This window comes from Gymnoscopelus microlampas (genome assembly GCF_963454915.1).
Source record: "Gymnoscopelus microlampas genome assembly, chromosome: 3".
Taxonomy (NCBI): domain Eukaryota; kingdom Metazoa; phylum Chordata; class Actinopteri; order Myctophiformes; family Myctophidae; genus Gymnoscopelus; species Gymnoscopelus microlampas.
Genome location: NC_139940.1, coordinates 22,612,607 through 22,633,514, shown reverse-complemented (window position 1 = coordinate 22,633,514; position 20,908 = coordinate 22,612,607). Strand labels below are relative to the sequence as shown.

General features: G+C 40.1%; 1 protein-coding gene across 1 annotated transcript; it reads right to left on the bottom strand.

Moving 5' to 3' along the window:
- Window positions 1–3: 3 nt before the first annotated feature.
- col28a1b (collagen, type XXVIII, alpha 1b) lies at window positions 4–20,427 on the bottom strand. The gene is made up of 35 exons (XM_084053723.1): window positions 20,054–20,427; window positions 19,373–19,508; window positions 18,292–18,860; window positions 17,187–17,207; window positions 17,009–17,068; window positions 16,826–16,879; window positions 16,123–16,167; window positions 16,002–16,028; window positions 15,836–15,880; window positions 15,706–15,750; window positions 14,866–14,919; window positions 13,545–13,613; window positions 13,365–13,433; window positions 13,184–13,252; window positions 10,687–10,755; window positions 10,370–10,438; window positions 9,634–9,702; window positions 9,127–9,195; window positions 8,956–9,027; window positions 8,395–8,463; window positions 8,194–8,265; window positions 7,790–7,858; window positions 7,622–7,690; window positions 7,469–7,537; window positions 7,310–7,378; window positions 7,044–7,112; window positions 6,787–6,855; window positions 5,971–6,039; window positions 5,354–5,434; window positions 5,227–5,262; window positions 5,094–5,130; window positions 4,198–4,752; window positions 3,894–4,078; window positions 2,262–2,568; window positions 4–1,541 (listed from the first exon to the last, which is right to left on the bottom strand). Exons 1-35 carry the CDS (start codon window positions 20,063–20,065, stop codon window positions 1,369–1,371), a joined length of 3,621 nt encoding a protein of 1,206 aa, XP_083909849.1. The 5' UTR covers window positions 20,066–20,427; the 3' UTR covers window positions 4–1,368.
- Between the last annotated feature and the right edge of the window lie 481 nt (window positions 20,428–20,908).

Here is a 20,908-nt window from a genome sequence, read left to right as displayed (position 1 = left end):
TCAAATAGTGTTGGGGCAAAAGTTATTTACCAAGTTAACCCACAAAGTCCAGATATATGCACCACTAAAGTTGTCAGCCAGACGTCATCCAACAGAAGAAGCCGTATGGATAATTACACAGCATTCAATGTCTTTTGTTCCTTCAACTTAAAGCTTGTGGATTCTTAGAACAACTCCTGAATAATGATGTCCAACTTGAAACTTCAGGATGAAGAAAGAGCCACTTCCTTGCAATTCCTTGGGAAGTGGGTGATCTCTGACAGGTGATTTCTCTTCAGTGGGGGTGCAGTATGAGAATGGCTGCGGGGAGTTCTGTGTCACAGCGCATCACTTTCTGATCAACGGCATGGGGGAGAGGGTAGGTCATAATGACAGTTCTCCTAGTTTACTGACCCATAGGTTCTTGGACTCCACTAGAAATCCATTGTAAACCAACCAATAAGGAGTGTTGATGATGGTCTGAGGACCGAAACGTTTTTGCACTTTTGTAAAGGAAAGGACTATTTTTGGCATCTAAAGAGCCTCAGTATTCATTTCAGTGTGCAAGCCCTTTCTTTTTGTTTATGGACTTTCATGCTGGCAAGTAAGCCTTAAGTTTAGAGTGCAAACTTCCCTACCTCTTTCAAACCAACCAATAAGAAATGTTCTCAATTTCTTATTAACTGTTTTTGTTATACTGTAGGTGTGTTTTGCAGAAAAATACAGGATTATGTCAGGCTTAGCTTGTGTGCAAAATCACCAAATGTTTTGCTATGGTCTATTTAATTTTTAATGGCATTCAGTATTAAAAACATACATACTAACTTGCATTATGACATTCATACAAAATGGTTACTTTTCTGAATAGAAAGGTTAGTGTTTAGACTTGAAGTCTTTTTTTTAACATAACTGCTCAACAGTGAGTAAGTAACATTACTTTACAGGTTGGCACTAGTTATCTATTCATCTCTATTACCTTCTCTCTTGTAACTCATTTATTTAGCTTAGTTCACCATATCAGTGGATACATATATGAGTTTGGCAGATAAAGACACAAGTTTTAGATTTCGTCATGACATTTTGGTGAACTGAATCCCTTTATAGATAAAGATAAAGTAAAATTATTATGAATAATAATACAATATTAATATAATATTAATAATGTCTTCAGCAAGGCTCTCAATTAATTTTTCTCCACAATGTAACGTTAATGGTGAAAAGCCAAGCCTCTAAACTTTGCATTAGAGTATATTTGCATATGAGACCTCCATTTGTTATGAATATGTCATGAGTACTAAAGGCATTTTTGACACTTATTGAAAAGGCTGTGCCGAACAACAACAAAAAATACAGCCTTAAGAAGTAAACAGGAATGTAATTGTGTCTGAGTTAGACCTTGACACAGGCTTTTTTGCAGCTCCTTTCAGTCTCAAACTTGTTATGATTTCCTTGACATCCTCCAAACCAGAACTGAGCACAGGCGTTGGCTGTAGCGTCGTAATACCACTTAGCAACGTAATCCCGGCAGGGTCCTGGTTCAAGAGATTGGCTGCAGCCCTCCTCTGGAAACAACAGAAGACATGAAAAGTGAGATCTGTGGACTATTGAATCCTTAAGTTTAGACAAAGATAACAGTACAATTCTCAGTGTTCATTTAATTCAGATTGTTACAGTTCCGTTTGTACACTCTCAGTGTTACAAATGCCATGGATACATTATCACTGGGGATTTGTGAACCGTGAGCCCTTAATGCATTTTCATCATTGTGATGTGTTTTCAGATATTATAAAGACTAGTAGGTTGGAATAGTATACATATTCATGGTTAAAGATGGTAGGCAGTGTGTGGTATTTGGATGCTTTCTTTTATGGATCCATGCATTTTTATTATTTCATTTGTCAGCATTATAATTTTGGTGAAATGGCAAACATCAATTACTTGACACTATATTTGCCACTTCTTTGGGTTGAGACACTACATCATAAATGCAAGCCATCATGTGTAGTGGTAATCTTTTCATTTGTTTATGTTAAACTCTTGAACCCTGGTACCCCTTTTCTGGGGGGAACATTCGCTGATCTACAAGCTTGCGACGCATAGCAACCAGATTGGTGAAGAGATTTGGTATAGAGGGGGGGGGGGGGAGCAGACCAGCGTACAGAGTTGACCCTAGTCAACTAAGTATTAGTTGAACTAAGTATAGAGGGTTTTTTAACAAGTAATCCAGTGAAAGTGAAAGTAGTGAATTTAATCACATGATTTCATAGTTGCTTGGAATTTACCTTGTGTGAAGGTGTCTGGGGATTGTGGTGGAGCCACAGGCAATGGCTGTGTCTTTCCTGGGCCTGAGACATGGGGTTCCATACCCATAGGACCAGAAGGCCCTTCTGGTCCTGTGCCCACTGGCACCATCATGCTGAGTGTGGGATTCTTCACCTCGGAAGGCAGAACAGGGCGTTCTGTGAGTGGTTTGAATGGTTCCCTGTCAAATGACGGAACTCGTAGTGTTTCTGTCATGCTCCTCTCATCGGCCGTGGTTCCGTGTGGAATGATTGGTTCTCTACCGGGGCGTGCCGCTGGAGGCCCAGGCTGTAGAGACAGAGAAACAAAAAAAATATATTTATTAAGCAGTGGTGTAGAGTACGTGTTGCATCGTGACGCGTTGTGAGCTTGTATATCTGTTTTGTAAAAAAAAAAAGTTTTGTAATGCCTCTAGGGGCACCACCTCCTTTTTTGTGTAAAACAGGAACTGGCTCCTCCCCTTTCTTAGTCCACTTCCTCCCAGGTGCTTCTGTGTTTATTCCTACTAACTATTATATCTCTGCTGTCCGGCAGAAACCAGCTAATTCAAAATGTTCATTTTTCAGAAAATGACAAAAACAAAACAAAAAGTAGAATTAGGAGGTTTTGTTCATTATTGATAAGAACAGCTGAATGGACCTCCAAGCTCACAATGAGGTTGGAGGTCAAAAGGGGGTGGAGCCTGGAGTCACCAAAACCAGCTAACTCCACCCCCCTTTGTTGGACTTAGCTGGTTTAGCAGGAAGTTTGAGGATCCAATGGAGTTAGCTGGTTTTGTCTGAAGCACTTTTTAATACTTTTCATTGGTTCAATATTTTTTTAATCAACACACAGGCATAAAGGGTGTTCAATAGCACTGATTTATGGGGAAAAAAGCAAAAGCGGAAAAATTGAGTAAGCTGGTTTCTGCCGGACAGCATTATGTTTAAGGCAGTGGTGCTGACAGATTCTGCTGTTAGCAGACCTGTCTTGAGAGATGTGAACCATATGGGTTGCTACATGACCACTGAATAATGGAATCATTTTAATAATGATGGGAGAGTACTTGAGAGTCAATTCATTCAATTTTCTGTAATTGTCAACTTACCCAAGAGTGAATTTAATCTGAATTGACCCAATGTTGGAAACCATTTACTCTACTACACCAATTTAGTACAAAATAAAATATGCAAGTGACACAAATAACTGTTGAAGAAGTATTTCTCAAGGTTATGTTGTTACCTCAGAGGTACAGCTGAGGGATTTTCATATAAAATTACAATTTGAAGTAAATGAACCATGTGTACCAGGCCGTCATGAAGGTGATGGCCTGTGATGAAGGACTGTGTAGTCGGGCCAATGTGAAGGTCACATTATTACCTTCACTTGAGTGATGTTTCACACCATTCCATTTATCTGCCTGTCTGTTTGCTAAATAAACCAAGAATGGATGGCCACATGTTTATCAAGCTTGGTGGGAATTATCAGTTGGCTGACCTGCGGAGATGACTAACTTTGTTTTGGGTCATCAAGGTCAAAGTCTAAATCGAGACAGATAGGCAGATTTCTGAGTGAGTGCAATCTTTATAGTTATCATGAATTCCATGTGTAATAGTTGTGTTGATTTCACTCACCAACATGTGTACTCTCCTAAAGTCGCCTGTAAAGGTAGGGGTGTCTGTGTCAGTTCTGTATGGAGGTTCTCCAATGCTCCCAGCGATCTCACGAGTTCCTGGGGATAGCCTGGAGCTGGGAATAGAGCTGAACAAGGCTCCATCTTCACGCTCACAAATATGACTTAGCAGCTTGCTCTCCAGAGCTGTGAAACAACAAGGTAAAAGAAAATGTCATCCACTTTGTAAACCACCAAGGCAACTAGTTCTTAAGTGGAAAGTGCCATACAGTGTACAGTCCACTACATGGTCTCATGTGGCTCACCTGAAAGTGTCCTGAAATCTTCGATCAAGTAGACGTGTTCGTCATCAGGGTCGGAGGCCATGAGTTGCAGCTCTGTCTTGAACTCCTCGTACATCAGATCGCTCTGGTTCACCACCCCGATCACAAACGTCTCAATGTTGCTTCCATGGGCCTCCTTAACGGCCTCCTCCAGACTCACAGAGTCCCTCTTATCTGCCTGACCATCTGTTATGACAATGGCCACCTTCCTCACATTGGGCCTGGCTGCATTGAACAGCTGGTTGGCCTGTTTGATGGCACTGCCCGTGAAGGTGCCCTCGCCCAAGTAGGTCATGGAGCGCACCGCAGCCTTGATCTGGTCTCGGGTGAACTCATGCCTAAGGCTGACCACCACCATGTTTATATGGCTGTAAAGGACCACGCCCACCCGCGTGGTGTCCCGGCTGACCGAGGCGCGGTCGATGAGGGCGTTGACAAAGTCTTTGACCACGTTATAATTGTCAGGGCCCACACTCTCAGAGCTGTCAATCACAAAGACCAACTCCAAGGGGCTCTGGCGGCACTTGACTCCACAGTCTGTGAAAAGTGAAATATAGGTGAAAATGAGAATATATGCTTTACTGAAGCCTGGTTAATGTGCCTTGCATTTATGACTTTGCTTTATCATTGGTGTTATACATTATAAATACTTCTATAAATGTATTTTAAATTGATAAGACATATTATTCCCTTGACCATGCTCACAGGTTGGCCATTTTTCTCACACATCAAACCACACCTCACAAGCATGACGTAAGAGCAAATGGTCATCCTGTGAACACTGCTTGGTCAATTTTATTAAGATATAACCAAGTAAACAATAGTTAAGCATCTGTGATTCACAGAAAATCTTGAAATGTATCTGATCAGTAACTTACTACATATTGATCTCACTATTTTGATGATTTCTTCTCTCTGTAAAAGAGAGGATAAGCACAATGTTCTTAAAAAGGCAAGATGTTGTTCAATGACTCATATGGTTTATGTTGATGAATGAAACACTGTACTTACTGTAAGCCCAGGCACTCCTTTCTCTCCATTTTTACCCTGTGATTAAATATAGGCATACGTTTTATAGTTGATGTTCATAGACAGAGGTCAGTGAAATGGTGATGAAGTTAAGGTGAAGTTACAGTACCCAAGGTCCAGCAGGCCCTTGCTCTCCATCATCTCCTTTGTCCCCCTTTTTGCCTTTTTCACCTCTGAATCCTCGGTCCCCCTGCAAGAACAATATAGCTCCAATTCATCTTTATTTTTCTGAATTTCTGATGTTACTCTCCACTCCAATCTTTGTTAATTTGTCTTTATTTAACCAGGCTGATATTTTAATGCAGAATTTGCCATCATCATATTATCCACTTTCAACCTGGCGTCCCTACTTTGTGCATGTCATTATAGGTGAAAATGTTCACACACAACAACAACAACTTTCAAACATTTTCAAACTAGATGGCTTTCCTCCAGGGAGCCACAGCATAAAAATTCAATCACGTGGATCTCGGAATCCACATGGAAACTATTTGACCATTAGATGCCAGAAAACCAAACAATGGAGAAACCAACTGATTTCCATATTGGTTCTGTATCAGTAGCAGTCGTTTCCGGTTTCATTTCGGGACCGGAAGTTCAAATATTTCAATTCGCCAAAAAAGTGGCTTCAAAACGGTCTGTAGAAACTAATGGGGCTCCCTTTGTCCATATATTTTACAGTCTATGTATTGTATACATGAGTGCAAATACAATTCAAACCATTACCGTGTCCCCCTGAAGACCTTGTCCTGGAGGGCCTCTGGGGCCAGGGATCCCCGGAAATCCTGGATCACCCTGAAACATTGAAGACAAGCATGGAGGTTAGAAAGAAAATATGTCAAGCATCATGGCAAAAAAAGGGAAACGACATGCACATCCCCAACCCAAGCTTGGGCAGGTGCTGAGCGACGACCAGTAAGCAGAGAAAAATAAACAAATAAACACTCGCACACTGAGGGCTCCAATGCAAGATGCTTTACTGCAGTGGTTCTCAAAAGGTTTCCATGCCAAGGACCTGATATGTATTTGGCCGCGGACCCCAATCTCAAAATATTTGTTCCAGGGACCCCCTGAAGCAAAGATTTGAGTTACAAATGTTCGCTTTAAAAAAATATATATATTAAAAAAACAAAATCAAGATTTTTCAAAAATCTACAAGCTCATAGCACTCTGTGCCGCGCTATGAGCTTGTAGATTGCAGATTGCAGATTGCTTGTAGATTGCAGATACATATATTGCAGAGCTTGTATCTGCAATATATTTTTGAATAGCCAAAGTATAAATATAGATAAAGGGGTTAAAATGATTGTGACGCTTTATTAACTAATTTTGCTGGGGACCCCCTGGTACCCGCCAAGGACCCCTGGGGGTCCCCGGACCTCACTTTGAGAACCAATGCTTTATTGCACCAAAAAAAGCTGTGACGTTTCAAGCTCAAAGCTCTTCCTCAGACACGCATCATGGCACAAACTATGTAACGTAAGCTGGGTCTGACCCATGTAGCAACTTCACATTTCTGCAGACACTCAGTAATAGGCCTACCTTCTGTCCTTGAATTCCCTCTCCTGGTGATCCTTGTGGTCCAGTTGGACCTAGAGGACCTGTTGAACCCTTGGAAAAAAGAAGAAAACATGTACCCATGCATCTGTAAATAATTTCTCATTGAATAGTATTTGTGATGAGTAGATTTGTTGTTTGTAGGTTTGGTAGTATCTTCTCAGCTTTTCATATTGAAAGGAAAAACATTGCAATGAGCTTGCATTGCTGCATTATCAGAGGTTTTACTTGTAAAGGATTACCTTGAGGCCAATCTGCCCAATTCCTGGTGAGCCAGGTGGTCCTGGGACTCCAAGCAAACCCCTGTCTCCCTGAACCAAGAGCCATTACCAAAAACAAAAAGAAAGAAAGAAAGCCATACGCATCGATGACAGCAATGAGGACACATTGAAACATCACTCAAGGCCAGCTGATGACAAATAGTATAATCCAGTGCGTGCCGTGCACTGCATCAAACTGCATTAGGAATAACATATCTTAACATTCTACTGCATAAACTTTACTGTACCTTGGGTCCAGGTAAACCTACGCCTTCTGGACCAACCTCTCCCAACAACCCAGGTGGTCCTGCGATTCCCTAAAAAAAATCATACACAACCAGGTGATGAGTCATAGTCTTGACTTCAAAGCAACAATAGAAGGGTCTGTAAAACTGCTGGATACTCACTGGAGGGCCAGGGTGTCCTTCTCCTTTTTGCCCAGATGGTCCAACAGGTCCCGGTGTCCCTCTGTCACCCTAAAGCCCAACACACACCAAAGTGTGAGCACCTTCACAACCAGAAGAAGAGTAAAACTGAGTCAAAGCTGCAAGTCAACTGACCTTAGGTCCAGCTATACCGATCCCTGGTTCACCAACAAGTCCAGGAGGTCCCGCTTGGCCTGGGTCCCCCTGTCAATAATCAGAACTACATCAATAAGGTAACATTATCCTGCTATTGTTTTGTGATAACTCGGAATTACAGACAAATGCTTGATTACACAGGCTTACGTTTGTACCAGGCAGGCCCCGTCCTGGTTGTCCAATTGGACCTGGTGGCCCAATATTTCCTGGTTCACCCTAAGGGAAGACAATCAGAAGGCTAGTCAAACCATGTCATCTGTGAACAGTTTTGATATAACATTAACCTTTCGTCCCTATTAAGCATGTCATAATAGCAGATCTACAAGCTCACAACTTATCGAGTTGCAATGCGTTCTGAGGTTGTAGATTGCTATTTTCACTATTTGACGTATTTATTGAATGATGTCTGATTTATGTTTTTTATTACAAAAATGCATGAGCCTTTGGGTTTAAGTATCCTTTGGTTTTAAATAGTTCATCTTGAGGGTGAGGAAATAAAGTGTTATCCGGTGTAATTATTCAGTAACGTTTAGCAATGGAACTCTTCATACCTTGCCCCCCAATGGCCCCACAGGTCCAACAGCTCCTGGCTGGCCTCTGGGCCCCCTCTCTGCTCTGTCTCCCTAGCAGAATGGCACAAGCTTATTTTCACGTTCTGTTGTAACAGTGGGTTTTAATAAAAACACAGTAAAAAAAAATGATAGACAATTTTGACTGCTTAATGTTAAAGAACAGATTCACTAATACTGTACCTTCTCCCCAGGGACACCTTTTCCAGGCGCGCCATCAGGTCCCCTGGTCCCTGGCAGCCCGATGTCACCCTATAGTATCATTTGAACACACAACCACTCAAGTAACAGACTTTAAAAGTTAACCCATTCAATCTGGGAACGCATCTCTTGTCATTTTTGATTTCTTTGGCTATTCAAAAATACCATTAATACAAGCGAATAGCGCGGCACCGAGTACCATGCTATGAGCTTGTAGATCTGCTATTTTTAAATTTGCATATATAGATATATTTTATGTAACATTTGGAACTCAAATCTTTGCCCCTGGGGGTCCTTGGAAAAATATTTTACAAATGTTCGCTTGAACAAATATGTATTCAAAGATTTGCACACATTTTCACGATTTTTCAAAAATAGCATATCTACAAGCTCGCACTATGAGCTTGTACTGTATATCTGCTATTTTTGAATAACCAAAGACATCTAAAATGACAGAGCGTTCCCGGATTGAATGGGTTAAAGGCAGTATGATGTACAAGTAGAGTAAAAAAGGGTTTCAATCATTTACTGTACATCACTCACCTTCTGTCCTGTGGTTCCATCTTCTCCTGGTAGACCTGGAATTCCAGGAAGCCCCTCAGCCCCTGGGTCTCCCTAGGATTGTTTGTACAGTCGGAAAGAAATATATGATGATGATGATGATGATGATGATAATAAACCTTGCTGAGGAAGATATAAGTGATCCATACTTACTTTGGGTCCTGGCTCTCCTATACCTCTCTCCCCTGGCTGTCCAGACTCACCTGGGAACCCCTGATTTCCCTGAGAATAACCAATAAGTGACATGTTTATGTCTTGCTTTTTAGGCACAATATTGACAATACATGTATTGAATGCTTTTTTTGTAGGCCTTTGGGCACCAGGGGAATTGGCATACACAACCTTTAGTTATGTTTGTCATGAATGCAATCGTCTGCGCAACCATTCATAATTGTCCATCAATGTTGAAACTATATGAAAACTAGGCCATTTACAATCATCCATAGCCTCAGTGATGTCTGTGACTGGCAAAATAAAAAAAAAACTCAATGTTTGAAGGACATGGATGTTGACAAGCCTAGAACATTGCACCAACATTTTTATGATGAAATGAGTGGAGCCAACTTGCCAAGTGAAGGAAAATGAATATTTTTGCATGTATCTGGATGCAGAAATATACTATCAAATAAACGAATAATGTATGTGTTCATGCATTCTTACCGTAGGTCCCATTAGTCCTATACCAGGTGCTCCTCTGGGTCCTACTGTTCCAGCGGGTCCTTGATCACCCTGACAATAAGGAGCGAGGTATTCAAAATGTCAGGTCTGTAACTCAACATCAACATGATATGGAATTCTGGGAATATCTGGGTTTTAAAAACTTTAATATGGTCTAATCCAGTGATTCCTAACCTGTGGGCTGGGGCCCACTGGTGTGCCATGAGGGTATTGCAAGCAGGCCCCCAAATAATTGGCTAATATAAAAAATAAATGAATGTAAAGAAATGACATGGTATTTCTTTCTTTAAAACCTTGAAAATGTGTTTTCACTACACTGATAAATAGAAACAGTTCTACTGATCCAAGCCGGAACAAAATCGATTGATTGATTGATTGATTATTAAAACAAACATGCTCTGAAAATGCACACGGCCACCCATCTGACCACGTCAATTTAGTTGGTTAATGAATATTATAATTTTAATCCATCAACTGTGTGAGTTATAAATGACACAATAATGAAGAACATTCAGGGAATGCCAGTGGCCCACACTGAGCACTATAACTATAACAATAACTATAGAAATATAGTTTTAAAAATCGTTCTAAGTCAAGTGGATGGCAGAGTTCACACCGACTATAAAAAAAAATACAATGATGAGCGATAGTTACAGTTATTTCTATAGTTATAGTGCTCAGTGTGAATGGCACTTGAACACAGTATAACACCTCTTACCTTTTCACCTTCAATTCCTGCTCCAGGATCACCAACTTGACCTGGAATCCCGGCGGGCCCATGAGCTCCCTCAGAATAAGAATACATTAAATTAAACTTTATATTTCACAATGTTGTAGCCTACAATGTCAACAGAATGATTAAAATGATGCATCAGTTGGTATCAAAGTACAGTATGGTGTGATCTCCCCCAAAAAATAAATAATGACCATTTCTCCATATAAAACAATTTACATCACTATATCATATACACATAATACTGTTTAGTTCAGGTCGGACAAATATCTAGAATAAATCTCAATCTCAAACTGGTTTACCTTGTCACCTTTGAATCCCATACCAGGAAGACCACGGGTTCCCCTGGGACCATCATATCCTCTGTCACCCTAAAAAACAAACAAACAAACAAACAAACACAAAGTTTGTTGATAATTGAATTCTGATTCAAATGAAGTATTGTTCCTATCAATGTTGGTCAGTGGGTCAGTTTGTTAATCCTTCCGTCCATCCATCCAATTCTTTGGTCTCAAACAAGGTGCCAAAAAAACTATACTGTCTGGATTGCCATGTCATTTGCTGTGCACCTTCATGCTCCGTGGAGGACGACCCCGAATGAATCTGGTGACCCCATGTAGTGTCACCACTGGGAATGAAAGGATGACTCCTACACTTTTATTGAACTCATGGCCTTTCTTTACAGCAGTACTGTACCACCCGTAGGCCAACATTTCCCTTTGCACAGAATATATCTCAAAATCTATGAGCCATGAAACTTGCTGACTACATTCATGCTCCCCAGAGGAAGAACTTTTTTGATTTTGGTGACCCTTTGACCTGTTACGTGGTGCCACCCTCAGGTCAAGCTTTATTATTTTGCCCCGCGGTAGGGCTCTAAGGATGTTGATGTAGCATGGGCCGTGGGGATGGCGATCAGCTCCCATTAGTGTTACTCAGAGCCATTGAGATAGAAAGTAGGGCTGCACAATATATAGAAAATATACTTTGAGTGCAATATCAACATTTAAAATATCAGCATTTACAATAGCAAGTGACACAGATCACCACCTCAATCGTCACCATTAAAAAGAAAAGGTTGAAGCGCAGGGCGGAGGGAAGTATGCAGCATGTCAATGTGTGCGCATGGAGCAAAATGTGCTGTAGCTTAGTGAGTAGAGAGGCCGTCTGGTAATCAGAAGGTTGCCGGTTTCTGGCCTCGGACCATCCCCCCCATCAGCTGGGTGAAAAAACAAGAACAGAATGAGCCTGGATCGCTGGGGTAGTGGTCCAGGCACCCAGGCTCAATGTAGCCTGACAGCGTGTCGCGGGTTCGAGTCCCGATCCCGACAGCCTTTGCTGCATGTCACTCCCAATCTCTCTCTCCCATTCCCTGTCAGCCTACTGTACTGTCCTCTCATAAAAAGGCATTAAAGCCCAAAAATAAATCTAGAAAAAAAGAACAGCATGTCTGATATTTGGGAATACTTTGGATACATGAGGGATATAAATGAGTCAAGTTGAATATTACGCAAGAAGTACAACAGATCTGTGATCTATCTATCTAATGGAACAACTGACAAGTTGACAACCAGCTGTGTAGAGAGAGACTGTATATTTCACAGAATCGCACACCAGAGGAAATAAATTCTGATTCTGAAATATAGCTCTTGGACTATATTTGGGGTGTTGGCCAGTTGGGATTTGCGTAAACAGCAGCAAACGTGTATCATCACAGACAATGGAATGTTGTGAAGGCCACCAAACTCCACGAATTCAAGGCTTCATGGGGTGTGTAATTGATAGAAAATAAGTATTTTTTGGGGTGAACTATAATAACTGGAGAAATAAATTGATTGACTCTAATGTATATTGTAGTGTGTGTAACAGGACAAGTTGAGGTCATTGACACGATGACAGATAATATGCCCATTTTGTGTTCTAATCTTACTAGTTCATGAATTTGTGATTCAATTGTGAGAGGGGAGGATAAGGAAGGCAGGGAGTTCTTTTCTTTTCTTTTCTTTTCTTTTCTTAATAAACCCATGTTGGAATGGAAATAATGCATTTCCCCCCTCAATGTGTACATAATTCATTGTCTTGGGTTTATGTTAGTAGCAAATCAGAAATATTTGTTTACTTATTACGAATCATATTGTCATCACAATACTCAACGTTGTCACATATTGCATGCATGTTTCCTAATATCGTAATAGAAAGAGTTGTACAATCTCTGTTCACTCCATCTGGCAAATTATTTTACAGCAATCATGTAAATGAAGAATATTCACATAATATTCATTCATGTATTGCCAAAAACAACAACAGTTGATTTAGAATTTGTTTTGGTGTGCCCAGAGATAACAACAAGAATAAGAATGCATAATAACGCTTGCCATTGGGAGACCAATAGTTCCAAACACTACTGTATAGTTCCAAGCAGTGAATCATCATAATTGTAGTATAATATAATGTAGTGTTGATGAAGCAGCTCGATACATGAACCATGTGACCTGTAGTGTTTCTGACCCCTCACTGATGCAACTTTCTATCTCTATGGCTCTGGCGTTGCTTAGCTCTGCCCCCTTGTCCTCATTGGCCAATGTTAGACGTTTCTGAACATTTGAACTGCTTATTATTTAACTAAAGCCTCTATCCATTGACCTGAAAGAACATGACCTACTTACTAGCTGGGATTTTAGACTTTACATCTTGTTTTATCACAGAATGAACTTCACATGAGTCTAAGGTCATTTATGTAGCGGCATGAAGAAATGTAGAAAACATTTTCAGCATTTCCATGAAACAGCTTCTTCTGACCTTTGGTCCTGGAAGACCCTCTCCTGGTGCCCCTGCGTTTCCCTGTGCTCCAGCCAGCCCTGGGGGACCCTGTGAAAACAGCCCTGTCACTTAGCCTATGACAAAGTCACAACAGAAGAAAGTGCCAATGTTGATGTAGTGGTGCTGTACCAACAGAGAATAACATAATCTCCATACTCACTGTCAGTCCTGGTTCTCCTATCCCCGAAGGACCTAGGGGACCAGGTCTTCCCAGAATGCCCTTTTCTCCCTGTTAACACAGTACATCAGCATTTTACAACTGCTTTAGATCCAATAGCAATTGCCACAATTCACTATTTGACTGTAATCCTATTGTGTGAGGATGATAACAAAGGTTCACCTTGGCTCCTGGGAATCCAATACCAATATCCCCAGGTGGTCCAGAAGCACCAGTTGCACCTCTGTCTCCCTATGCAGTATGTTTGAAACATTCTGGTTTTAGCATGTGATCGCATTTCATTTCCCAAAAGTATGAGACACAACAGTAACCTTCTTCTGGGTTATATTATCACTTTTTTTTTTGTTGCTTCGCATTAATAGCTGTCTAAAAATCTGTTGTTTTAGTCAAGTAACGCAGTCATAGGATTATGTGTAAATTAGCCACGGTAATGGACATGTCAAGGAAGCTCACTCTCTTCAGGGTATCAAATGCAATCTTATTCATGTCATTGATGACTACTACACACAGCCACAGCAAAAAAGGCAGACAGAATCACCACAAAAGATAATAACATTTTCCCATGATATGTTGTCAAGGCAACACAAATGTCACACATGAGAACAGGCATTAATGCTTGTATTTGTGAGCTGGGGTCTGCTTGGAAAATTGGACTCATTTTTCATTCAAAGATATGAATGCTTTTTTTCTCCACTCTTTACGACCTCAGGGGAACTGTAAACAAAAAGCCTTCATAACGGCAACAGCTTTTAAACAGAGCAGATACAATCACAGATAAACTATAAGTTGTAATATCCCTACAAGTAAGTGGAAATAACATTAAATAAAGGCATAAATAAAGAACACATTATTTCTAATTAGGCTTTGTTAGGTCTTATGCGAATTCTTATTAGACCATAATGTAGGAATTATTTTGTATAATTAGGGTATAACTGTCTAATAGAATACATATTCTGTCTAATTACAAACACATTTCTAATTACGCCTTAATCCGTCTAATTACGTGTACCGCAAATTCGGCTGCGACCACTATGATTATTGACAACCATGCGAACATGGAAGTGATGAGTTTACCACTATTGTTTGGAAATGACATCCATGGGAAATAGTTAAGACAAAAGACCTCCTGGAGCTCAACAATGCCAAGTAACCCAAAATGTGATCTGCTAGCCTTAAGGCATTCGAGAAATAAAGAGCGGAACTTTGTTCCTCTTATAAAATCGTCTTTTGGTGGTATTTCAATGGTGTCTGAACTTTTTCCCCAATCATATAAATCACTCATTCCTTCTGTAAAAGGACTTCCTTGTTGTAAATCTGTAATGGAGGGAGCAGCATTCTAATGGCTTTTGCCACACATTTTAAAGGTCATTTCATGTTGCATTTCTGGCAAATCTACAATGTAACAGTAGTTATATTGTGTACTGCGTTTTTATTTTTCCCATGTAGCACACTAGACATAATTGCATGTGGCTTTACAACTTACTTTAGATCCCGGTGGGCCCTCAGCACCCATGTCTCCTGGAATTCCTTTGGCAGCCTTCGGAAGAAATATAAGATCCTCAGTTTGGACTCTGACAGTGCAAAATAGATCCAATTGGGATACAACTGTGTACTTTCAGAGTTAAATTCACATTCAGTGCACATGAACAACAACAAGAGCAACTTACAAAGTATATTCACATATTTTTCATTTTTGTATCATGATGAAGGATGTGAAAAAACTTCCATGGCTATCTTCTTCTTTAGCCACAAAACATATCTAAATATATGTTGACACCAAGAAAAACAACAACAACAAAATCTTTAGAATGGGTTTTCCGCTCAGCCGCTTACAACAAACATTACCACTACCGAATGAGAAACGCAAACGGATTAAGCTCAAAAACTCATGGCTTTGATGTCCTTTACATTCTCTGGTCCCTGACTGTTCGCGAAATAACAACACCATATTGACACTGTGCCAGTGCCGCAGAGAAGGAAGAGTGGCTGTAGACTGCTATGTCCCTGTGCTAATCCCACCACACAAAGTCTGCTCCTGTCGAAGAATAATATCCTGCAAGCCTGGATTCACTGCTTTTGATAGCCACATTATTTCAGGATTAGCCATAATCCAATATTCACATTCCATAAGTGCAGAGGTGAGAAAATGACAAATTCTGCTTCCATTTTCCATATTTGAGGGTGACTGTCCTGTCGGTATCTTCAAGCCAATATAGGTTTACCATTTATTATGTGGAGAACCACATTGCCAGAGCTCAAAATTATGAAAGCTGTCTTTTGATCGGATGCATTTAGATATGATGATAATATACATCTGTTTTACCTGTTCTCCTTTATGTCCTCGTAGACCAGAAGGTCCCTCGGGGCCCTGCAAATGACAAGGTATTCTAATAAAAGGACAATATTTGTAAGACTGCCTTAAAGTGAGATCATGACAATAGCATTGAACTTACGATATCTCCCTTTTCTCCAGGAGTGCCACAGTCACCTCTTTCTCCCTGAAAGATCATCAGACAAGCTTGGAATCTACCAGTTATTCCATAAACAAATAAACAACTCATATGAAGTAGTAAACACAGTAGTTAACATAGGCTAGTTTCTAGCAATAAGTGAACCAACCTTGTTACCCTTGAAACCTGCATGGCCCTGTAAAAGATGTGACATTGTGAACAGTTGATATTTCATTCACCAGTTGTGTAAAATAAACCTAGTTATGCATTAGAAGTGCAGCATATTTTACCTGTGGACCTTCACCTCCAGGACGGCCATTCAATCCATAATCTCCCTGTAAATGAGATGGTAAAAAAAAAAGAAAAAATAACAAGAAGACCTACATGACCATCTTGTATTTTTGTACAGTTTGATTAGTATTACTTTTTACGAGTGTGATGCCCATGTTTACAGATGGGTTGCTGCCCCTGCCCTTCACAGACACCTGTTGTTCATTTGGATTATGTTGTATCATGAATGAACTGACACTCAAACTTTATGTACTAAGAAGGCCACAAGCTGAAACCAGCCTGCATGCTTATTTGAGTTAAATAAATAGGCATGGCATGGGCAGGGATTTATTTGTATAACAAATTTCAACAACAAGGAAATTGCTTTAAAAGTGCTTTAAACAAAATGAGAATATATTGTACCTGTGTGCAATCCAATGCACTTTTATTTTTTACTATCACTTTACTGCATGGATCAGACCAAGTTATTACACATTGGGTTGAGTGCTAGCTTTATTATATTTTACAAATGAGACAAATATACCATAAGTGAGTGCATGAATATATTTATGAATTCCTTCGCCGCAAATACTCCTGTGAGCCCCAAATATAAGTCAGAATGATGTTCTTGGTTCACAAGCCTCCTTATAGTAATGTGAAATTAAATGCAACTAAGAGGCTAAAAGAGTACAACAGAATTGATTTTCTCTTTTTGAGACGTACCTTTGATCCTTTTATACCGGGTGGTCCTCTGTAGCCTGCCTCCCCCTTTTTACCCTGGAGGGTGTAATGGTATCATGTAAGAACTTGGCATATTAATCATCTTTCTCAAACTAACATATTAGCATTTCTTTGTGTGATGTCTCCCCTGAAAGTTTTTATTCCGATGAATGTTTGTGTACTTACTGGACTTCCTGGAGGCCCTCTCCCTCCTTTTTCACACAAACACACCTGGGCCTGTGGACACTGAGAAGAGTAAAACAATACATTGTGATTCTCCTTAAAAGACTAAAATGAGTACTGATTAAAGGTGAATGTTGATTTCTTTCACATTTGGGATGTTATTTTCAACTAAAGTATTTACCTCTTCAGCCGTAACAGCACCCTGGATGCAAAACAGTATTATACAATGTTAGAGCTACAGTATATTTGGGTCAACATTTTATCCTATTTGACAGAAGTCTATAACCATGTTATAAGATAACATGCTGAGTACAATCAGCAAACAGAAAACTTCAAAACAATGATAGAACAATGGCTTTGATTTGATATTATGTTACCTTTGCTTCAATGTGATGCACGCAGTCTTTTTCATGAACCATGAACTTGAAAGTATAATATCATGCATTCTTGGAAAGCAGAACAAGCCATGCTATTGTGTGCTTCTAGACAGGTCCTGACCTATTATGGATGTTCGACATTATGGAAAATGCATAATAGGGAGGGAAATCCCCATGTGGCACACAATTCTGTCATTGAGATTTGAACTCTCCATGAGGACGGGGTTGACTGAAACAGGACAAGACAAACATAGACGTAAAAGAGACGTCATATCACAGTGCGGTAGTCTCCAAATTGACTTTCATCAGGCCTTGGAAAACCAGCTTGGGCTCTCCCTAGGCTGGCAGAGGGAGAGTAGCGCCCAGGATTACATAGGCAATTGGCACTGGGTGAAAAATATGGGTTACAAAATTGTGGGATAAAAAATTTAAGAAAGATGTTAGAATAATGATTTCAAATGAATTGAGTTACAGATCAATTAAACTAATGGACCCCCCCCCCTTGCCAAAAAACAAAAAAACTAAATGCCCACTTTGGAAACTCCTGGTCTTCTAGAGGGTAATTGAGTTGTCAGTCTACAATACTGAATGTTGAATGAATACAAAATAAACGGCCGAAATGCCATTTAGCCTCATTTGAACCTACATATACTGTATGTGTTCAAGATCATGATTTTTATAAATGTACTATTTTAAAGATCAACAACAATGAGCAGTGATAACACATCCACTTCCCACTAATCAGTTGATTGATGATGTCACAGGATGAGTTGAGGTGACATACTGTACTCATGCAAAGCAAATAGCCACAACAATAGTAGAATTACTGTAACTTTAGTCCAAAGTCACTAGAAGCAGCCTCTACTCTACATAAGTAGTGGACAACAGGTGCACAATGTCCATACTCACGATCTCATTGAGCAGCCTCTCCTCCAACTGAGGGTCAGTTAGACTTTGAACAAACTGCTGGCCAGGTGTGCTGGCAATCGCCCGGAGCTTGGCACTATTTTGACTCTGTTTGGCAATGTCTGATAATCCTACAACGAAGAGCCTGATACTATGATCTTTGGCCTCTTGTGCTGCTGCGATGACATCAGGGTTGCGGGGATGGTCGACTCCATCAGTCATCAGCACTGCTATCCTGACGCTGTCTTCTGGGGTCTCCTGAACCACCAAATGAGTGGCATTGGTGATGGCATAGGTGGAGTAGGTGCCATGGCCGATGTAGGCCATGGAGTTGACTTTGCTGTGGAAGACGTCCAGGTCCTTCCATTCTGAGAATCTGTGTTCTATGGACACAGAGCTGCTGTACTGGAGGGCAGCCAGGCGTACCTTTATGCTCCAGCCAGCAATCTGGAGCATTGAGAGGCGTGTGCTGAAACGCAGCACAAAGGCCTTCTGCTTCTCAAAAAGGAAAGTTTTTGCACTTTCTGAGCTGTCCAGGATGAAAGACACCTGCAGTGAACATGATGTCTGACCTGTGTGGGAGGGAAATAATGACCAAAACCTAAGACCAATATTTGTGCCAATTTTTCAAAAAACACAAAACAACTATCATAGTGTCATATGAAAGGTTGCAATTGCTCTGATAGAAATCAATCTTTGGTGTTCACCATTCAATTCAATTAATTGTTAAATACACAGATCTTTACATGTGAAACAGCCTTTTCTTCTTTTAGCAATGTAACAATGCCTGACTTTAATGAGTTGTAAATGTATTTTCTATTGTCAATTATATGTCTTGTACTCTATTTGCAATGTATGAGAGATCCTCTTGTCCTTGTGTGAAATCTCTGTACCACTGTTACAAGACCGAAATGGCCTTGTAACACCTGCAGCTGTACTTGCCAAAGAAAGTTTGTGTCTAAGCGTTATTGTAAAAATCTAAATATTTGCTTAGTCTCCAGATGCTTGGTTTTCCCACGTGGATAACTGACGTCTTACTCCCACAACAACCCTCACCACCTGGATACCTCATTTGAGGAATTACCATTTGCTTCATCTTGGCTGTAGCCGTTCCGCTGTCCTAACTTTCTTCTTCTCTGGCCTCTGACTCCATGTAGAGCCAATAATAGAAGGCACAGTGCCACGCCTTTCCCCATGTTTCCCTTTATCAACATTTCCACCTTAGCAGAGAAAGAAAGTTACAATTATGTGTAAAAGAACGGAATATCATTGCATCTATACATAGATAATATATCCAGATATTTCTGGCATTCATGAAATGATTTCTTTATATTTTGCCAGTTCCCTGTATACCCTCCCCCTCAAATAGCATCCCTCAAGGAACCATGCATCAGCATTTTTGTTCTTTATTAACACAACCACTGAGTTATCATTGTGCTTTGTATAAATCACTTCAGATTTAAAAAAGAACCATATACTTTATAACAAATTGCAATGCCCAAATGTTTTATAGAAGAACAGCTCTGCTAAGTGTCAACCATCAGTAACTCATGCAAAATCAGTAGGACGTTTTGAAAAACTTTACCAGTAGGCCTGTTGGTATAATTATCAACTAAGTGAGTGGGCCTAATTTTCTGATCTGCAAGAAAACACATAAGCTCTAACTTTTGTCACTCAAACTATCATACACTAGAAGAAAACAAAGGGATATATGATCATATGAACATGTAAAAAATGTCAAAACGTAATAGAAACAATATTTTACCTGAAATCTCATTTAGATCCAGCCAATGCTTTTGGTTGAATAAGTTGAGGATCTCTGGGCGTCATTTCGTTGCTGAGTCAGTCAGGTCCTGATCAGATCGACAGGCTAACAGTCCATCAACTGAAATGAGTTGCTGTGCTGGAGCGCTCTTCTATTTCTGCATTGTCTCTTCTGTGGTTGCCGTTGCCTCCATTGACCGTTAGATGTTACTGTTGTGATGTAACCAACTAGTTGGAGTTATTCTCATACGCTTTTCGGCCTGATCATAGCGATTTTCTCAAATAAATAGTTATTTGGCTTCTTCTGATTGCGTGTGCATGGTTAATTAATGCAGTCCAACTCCTCATGTTGCTGAATGGAGCTGTTCTGTTGCGCATGGAGATTGTTTGGATTCTGTGTATGAAACCCCCAAACGAGATTATTTTCCTTTTCCACTCGCCCACTAATGTGAAAACCATGTGAGAGCTCTGATCGGTTCTTTTCACTAACAATGTTTCCCACATCATCCAGCCATAAACATCGACGGTAATGTGATATTCTTTGAATTACATGGTTTTACAGTCTTATTTCTACAATCTATGCCATAGCTGCAGTAGTCGATACACTTTTGTTTAGTTTTTAAATTTGTATATCAAAAAGTGTAGGCTATATATTTAGGTTCTTAATGGACCAACTTGTATGTGTTTCATTTAATGTGAGAACTCAGATTTATGTTCACACACTATATTTTCGTGGTTGCAGCGCCTCTTAGCGGGGAACTGCGCTTCAGTGAAATGACTTTCAAGCAGTGGTGTAAAAATAGCCTACTCATATTTTTTACCTAAGTAAAAGTATCAATACTGCAATGTAGAAATA